This window comes from Oncorhynchus nerka, linkage group LG10, assembly GCF_034236695.1.
Source record: "Oncorhynchus nerka isolate Pitt River linkage group LG10, Oner_Uvic_2.0, whole genome shotgun sequence".
NCBI classification, from domain to species: domain Eukaryota; kingdom Metazoa; phylum Chordata; class Actinopteri; order Salmoniformes; family Salmonidae; genus Oncorhynchus; species Oncorhynchus nerka.
The window spans coordinates 64594584-64601612 of NC_088405.1; the positions used below are offsets into that span (position 1 = coordinate 64594584).

Sequence of the window (7029 nt, forward strand, 5' to 3'; positions counted from 1 at the left end):
CCTGTGGAACCATAAGATGTAAGGATTGGAGAGAAGGAGGATTGTCTAAAGTGGAGTATATATACTTGTGATGATGGGAACATGTCTGTCTGAATTACAGCTGTAACGACTGTTACGAATCCCTTTTGGCCCGGCAGTCTAGGGGGGATGGTAATGAGACCCGTAACATAACTCATGCAAATTATTATGGTGACAAAGTAAAAGTGTGCACGAAATAACCACGACAACAGAAATCTACCGTCAAACTCCAGGTTTATTTATAAACACACGGTAATGGGGGGAGCAGGAAAAGGGGCTGAGCTGGACCCAAGGAAAGAAACAATAAGTATTCAAAAACACCCCTAAGCTAGACTAGCCTACTTTAACAACAGCTAACTAACTAACCAAAAATACAGTGGGTGGTCCGCCCAGTTCTAACTAGTGTATTTAACAAAGTTCACCTACGGGTAGTGTATGCCCATGGGCGACTTGTCTTGGTTTCCCCCTTTTCCCACCAGCAACAAACAAACACCATAACCAAAAACAATACTCACAGGTGATGACAAAGTGCTATGGAGGTGTTTAAACAAAAGAGAGGTTTAAGACACAAAGCGAGAGTGAAACACAGAGACCTACAGACCTGGCATTTACAGAGAGATTGAGCTAGAGATTGCTCGAGATTGCTCTAGAGCAAACAAATGATGGGGTTTTTAAACCATGGGGAAGGAACTGTGATAGGGTAGGAAATAGGAGGAGGTGTGTCTTCTGATTGATGATTGATTGTTGACTGATTGGGGAGTGATGGTTTTCACCTGTGAGGGGAGAAGGAGAGAAAAGAAACACACACAGGATACACACACACACAGGATAACTGTATCCGTAACAACGACCCTTTGGGAAGAATTAAACTTGGTTAAGCTTCTCTAATGTCCGTGAGTTATTTACTCTGAAAAATAAGAACCTAACACATGTAAATGTATCATAATGCAGAAACTGCATTGGCCTAGCTTTCTAAATATATGGCTCTGGGAATGGCTAATTCCAAAACAAATGAACATAGTCATTATTGGCCACATAGGCCACATAGTTATTTAACAACGATCTGGAAAATTGTGACCTTAAAAAGAAGCAATATTGAAGAATACCATTCATTTATTGTCATGTTTGGAAGCCATTCTCACCTGGAGGGATTAAAAAACATGATATGAGAGTGTCATAGTCCATCAAATAATGTTTCTATGTGATATTCGAGGAGCTAGCAAGTTATGTTAGGTGCATTTGGGCTTTTTTGAAAGGATATAGAGAATCTCACCTATCATTCTAGACTCGTAACATCTGACCCTCTGTCAGTACTAGACCTATACTATACTTTCCCCTATTTTAGCTGTCTCTCTATGCTGTTATGCAAGTAATGCTGGTTAAAATGACTGTATGGTCATTGCACGACATGGGGTCTGTCTGCCCTCTGCTAGAACTACAAGGCCCACAAAGCTCCTCCTCCACTGTACCTCATTTGACGCCATAACTAAGCGACACACAAAAGTTGATGCATGGTGAGGCGTGCCAAATACATCTCATTATTGTAATCATTATTTGAATATTCGATGAGGGTTGTTGACCTCAACCGCTTGTATTCAATGGAGAGAGTTGCTATGTTACTAGCCTCATTTCCTAATATGCATTTCATAATATGCATAGCCATCTCGAGATAACTGTTATAAAGTGTTTTTTCTCAAAGTTGCCGGGATGACACGTGTCCTACTTATATCAGTACACTTAACAATTAAAAAATTAGGACATTTCTATTTGATCAAATAAATCTCACTTAGCAAATAGGGCTCCTGAGTGGTGCAGCGGTCTAAGACACTGCATCTCAGTGCTAGAGGTGTCACTACAGACCCTGGTTTGATTCAAGGCTGTATCGCAACCGGTCGTGATTGGGAGTCTCATAGGGCAGTGCACAATTGTCCGGGTTAAGGTTTGATCGGGGTAGGCCGTCATTGTAAATAAGAACTTGTTCTTAACTGACTTGCCTAGTTAAATAAAGGTTAAGTAAATAAAAAAATAATCCATTCATTTTTTTATTGACCAAATTCGACACTCATTGCTTGGTGGGAGAAACAACGAAAAACCGCCACCTGCTGGAGGGAGAGAGAATTTCCACCGAGTTGGGCGTCTCTCTTCCACTTCATCTCTGGGTGAGCTTGCAAACAAGAAGTCAAAGAAACAGGATTTAATCACAGATACAACAATGAGCCAGATATTTCACCGGATGAAATATGTGAAACATCTGGTCGGCATTTCAACTCCCTACCAAATATGGTGATGAGAGGAAGCCCAGTGTCAAAAAAAGAGAGAGAAAAAAGGAAGCCCAGTGGCAAGCAGTGGAAGAAGATGTTAGCGAAATGGGATTTTGGCGGACATTCTGCAAATTAATTGATGAAACATTTGATCTCCACACAGTTTTCTGTTTCCAAAAGTAGAATCTGTAACAAACCGAGTGGACTGAGTTTTGTAGACCTTACCTTTTGTTTCTAAAAATTGCATTGTTTAGAAGGAGCGCAAGAGCGAATTGGGTTATTGCAAACGCGAACTTCACAGCGTAGACGTTCCCCAACAGAAATATGCAAATAAATGCGAGAACGCACAAATAGGACCTCGCTAGCTCGTGCTTGGCTCTGCCCACCCCCTTGCTTGTTCTGCCCACTATGATTAATTTGCTTCCATTTGAAACAATAGGCTCTGGTCAATTATAAAAATGGGGTTAGTTATTAAAAAATATATAGACTTTGCTACGATACTAGCCTCATCGACTGTGCCGTCGGGCACCAGATTGATATAACATATGACGTGGATAGCTGTATGCGTCAGCAACGCCTGGGAAGAGGAACGCGCCCATAATCTGCGCAGAAATGTTTTGGGGTCTTCAGGAAGGAACGGTTGAAACATTGCAGGGATTAGGCCTACTGGCCGCAAATGTTCCCTCTCCCAGGCCCCCGAGCCTGTGCAGGGATGTGATATCGATCGGTATGTGACTGAAGGAGTGGGATGCGCTATTATTTATTTTTGTTTTTTTATATGTAATTTTTCCTGGAATATTTTTTCCCCCAAGTTCACTACTCCGTACAGTAGGTGGCGGAAATACAGTTTATAGTTGTGGACCACAATTTATAGTCTGCCTGGTTGCCATAAAACCTCAGAGAAGAAGAAAGGTGAGCTAGCAAAACATTTAACACAAGTTATTACCACGTTTTTGAGTAAGAACAGTTGAGAAACAAGTTGACTCAATGTATGAGTAATTGAGTTGTTCAGTTTGTTTGATTTTAAAAAAATGACTGTCACTCGTGTATCATGCCAGAGCGGCTAGCTGGACATTTAACGTTAGCTAGCTAAGTAGCGGAGTTACGTAGCTAACGCAGTTGCTAGCTAGCTACCTTGCTTACAAAACAAGGACTGCATCCCGAGCCTCTTGTTGTAGCTTGCTTATTAGAACTGTTGGGAAACGTCCCATCTAGCTAATCACTACAATGAGTCTGACGATGGAGGCCAGTGTCTCTTTCCTCCAATATGAACTTGCATCGACCATCGAACGGGCAGTAAGGTGTGCTGTTGAAACCGTTTTAAAGGAAACTGCCAGGGTAGTCGGCATCAAAATGACCGCAGCTCGGACTGCTGCTGCTGAGTCTCATCGTGAGAACCAAAGTTTGAGAGAGAGACTTGAGCTATCGGAGGGTGAACTCAACGCTGTACGGTACTACATGACAGCAGCCGAGAACAACATCAAACAGTGTTTACTCCTTAATCACAACCATCCTAGATCAGGTACATTAGGTCCTGGTACGGGGAGTCCATCCAGCATGCTGAACAGGGGCACGACCCGTGTGCCCAAGTCGTTTCGAGCCTCATCCACACGATCCCAGTTTTCGAAGTCACTCCCTAGTGTAGGTCTTTGCTTACCAACAGTGCAGCATGAATGGCCCAGGAGCAGCTCAAGCTTGAGAGGAATACGGACATCCTCCTCCACTGTCTCTTGCTCCAATTCTTCACAAACATCCAAAGTGCCACAAGTAGAGGTTGAAAGCTCACCTCAACACACTGAGGAGGATACAGAGGATCAATTCTACATCACGGATGATGGAGTTGTAGAGAAAGGTAGGCTTACGCCGGACACAGACATCAATACTTGCATGCGCTCAATAAGTGAAAAGTCTCCTGCTCACTGGTCATGATGATGTCATTCATCTCTTTCAGAGTACAAAGTCAGGGCAAGTGGATTAGAGGACTCTAGAAGAATTCCACACGAGCAGGAGGGGGATACAGTGGCAGTAGAGGTCCCTCACAGAACCTCTATTACCAACTTTGAATTTGAGATGGGTCCGAGTCACCCAGCAGGCAATGTGAATGACCTGGGCCTGATCCAGGTGCTGGATGAGGTGCAAGAAGTCAAAGGAACAGTTAAAATTGAAAACGACCCTGAGTTACCTAGTATGCTGGAGTCACACCTCCCTGAATCATCACAACTGCCGCCACAGATGCCAACTCACATCGATAACCATGACAATGATGGTAACTTCATGGGCTTTGTCCCACCTATTGTAGAAGGCCCTGGTCTTGTTGGGGCTTTTGAAGTCAGAAGGGAGAGCTCAGATAAGGTGCATCGTTGCAACGTGTGTGGCCGGGGCTTCCGTCGCTTCTACTGTCTGAAGACACACCAGCGCATTCACACGGGTGAGAGGCCATATCCTTGCAGGTATTGCGAGAAGCGTTTCCGCCACCTGGACAGTCTGCATAAGCACCAGCGCATCCACACTGGGGAGAGGCCCTACCGCTGTGCCCAGTGTGGCTGCTGTTTCAGGGAGCTGGGCCAGCTCAAGAAGCACAGGCTGACCCACTCACCTTCTCCCACCACACCCAACCCATCACTGTCTTTACTTCAAGCAGGGCCATCCTACACATGGCCACACCACCACTCACAGTCCCTGGATTCCTGATCAGGATGGATTTGGTACACATTCATACACACACATTTGACAAATGTGATTATTTGTATTAAGGTCATCCTAATCAGAAGTTAATATTATTAAATTGACAATGTAGACAAGCTGATTGTGTATAGAGTCATATTTATTCTCTTTTCTACTTGTTCACAATTTTCTTCATTGGCATAAAAGGGTGTTCATTATGTTGTCATATATATGAGAGGTTTGCAGATTCCACCTGGAAAGGTTCATACAGCCATTTTGCATCAAGGGTTGATTTCCATTTACTTTAAAAATATGATTTTTTGTATGAAATGGAAATACAGAATACTTGAGCTGAGTTGGGATCACAATGCAGAAATCATTAGTGTGTTTTTGTTGGTATCACATCGCTATTATCAACAGTTTAATGCCATAAATAGCCCATAACAGGGAAGTGATATGCATTTTAAATTATTATTCTGGTGTATTGTTTTTATATGGAACTGTGTGAGTTAGCCTGTTCATTTTGAACAGCAATGCATTTACATGAAGTTTTTGACAATTTACCAATAAAAAGTGACACTTTCACAGTATTATTTGATTATTTTGTTTAACCTCTTTGGGATATGTGTTTCCCCCCCTGCGGGATGGTTGAGCTAATGTGATTAGCATGAGGTTGTAAGTAACAAAAAAAAATCCCAGGACATAGACATACAGTTGAAGTCTGAAGTTTACATACACCTTTCCCAAATACATTTTAAACTCGGTTTTTCCACAATTCCTGACATTTAATCCTAGTAAAAATTCCTTGTCTTAGGTCAGTTAGGATCACCACTTTATTTTAAGAATGTGAAATGTCAAAATAATAGTGATTTATTTCAGCTTTTATTTCTTTCATCACATTCCCAGTGGGTCAGAAGTTTACATGCACTCAATTAGTATTTGGTATCGTTGCCTTTAAATTGTTTAATTGGGTCAAACTTTTCAGGTAGCCTTCCTCAAGCTTCCCACAACAATATGAATTTTGGGCCATTCCCCCTGACAGAGCTGGTGTAACTGAGTCCGGTTTGTAGGCATTGCTCGCACACGCATTTTCAGTTCTGCCCACAAATTTTCTATAGGATTGAGGTCAGGGCTTTGTGATGGCCATTCCAATACCTTGACTTTGTTGTCCTTAAGCCATTTTGCCACAACTTTGGAAGTATGCTTGGGGTCATTGTCCATTTGGAAGACCCATTTGCGACCAAGCTTTAACTTCGTGACTGATGTCTTGAGATGTTGCTTCAATATATCCACGTAATTTTCCTGCCTCATGATGCCATCTATTTTGTGAAGTACACCAGTCCCTCCTGCAGCAAAGCACCCCCACAACATGATGCTGCCACCCCCGTACTTCACGGTTGGGATGGTGTTCTTCGGCATGCAAGCCTCCCCCTTTTTCCTCCAAACATAAGGATGGTCATAATGGCCAAACAGTTCTATTTTTGTTTCATCAGACCAGAGGACCTTTCTCCAAAAAGTACGATCTTTGTCCCCATGTGCAGTTGCAAACCGTAGTCTGGCTTTTTAATGGAGGTTTTGGAGCAGTGGCTTCTTCCTTGCTGAGCGGACATTTAGGTTATGTTGATGTAGGACTCGTTTTACTGTGGATACAGATACTTTTGCACCTGTTTCCTCCAGCATCTTCACAAGGTCCTTTGCTGTTGTTCTGGGATTGATTTGCACTTTTCACACCAAAGTATGTTCATCTCTAGGAGACAGAATGTATCCTTCCTGAGCGCTATAACGGCTACGTGGTCCCATGGTGTTTATACTTGTGTACTGTTGTTTGTATAGATGAACATGCTACCTTCAGGCGTTTGGAAATTGCTCCCAAGGATGAACCAGACTTGTGGAGGTCTAGAATTGTTTTTTTCTGAGGTCTTAACTAATTTCTTTTGATTTTCCCATGATATCAAACAAAGAGGCACTGAGTTTGAAGGTATGCCTTGAAATACATCCACAGATACACCTCCAATTGACTCAAATTATGTCAATTAGCCTATCAGAAGCTTCTAAAGCTATGACATAATTTATGGAATTTTCCAAG

The 7029-nt window shown here is 42.5% G+C and overlaps 1 protein-coding gene and 1 long non-coding RNA gene across 2 annotated transcripts; one reads left to right on the top strand and one right to left on the bottom strand.

The window, feature by feature from the left end:
* Window positions 1-333: 333 nt before the first annotated feature.
* Window positions 334-3027, bottom strand: LOC135573776 (uncharacterized). Its single transcript, XR_010464903.1, has 2 exons — window positions 2505-3027; window positions 334-2182 (listed from the first exon to the last, which is right to left on the bottom strand). It is a non-coding gene; the product is annotated as an uncharacterized LOC135573776 (long non-coding RNA).
* On the top strand, window positions 2998-5533 carry LOC115136463 (zinc finger protein 467-like). The gene is made up of 2 exons (XM_029672041.2): window positions 2998-4131; window positions 4231-5533. Exons 1-2 carry the CDS (start codon window positions 3507-3509, stop codon window positions 4968-4970), a joined length of 1365 nt encoding a protein of 454 aa, XP_029527901.1. The 5' UTR covers window positions 2998-3506; the 3' UTR covers window positions 4971-5533.
* The last annotated feature ends 1496 nt before the right edge of the window (window positions 5534-7029 follow it).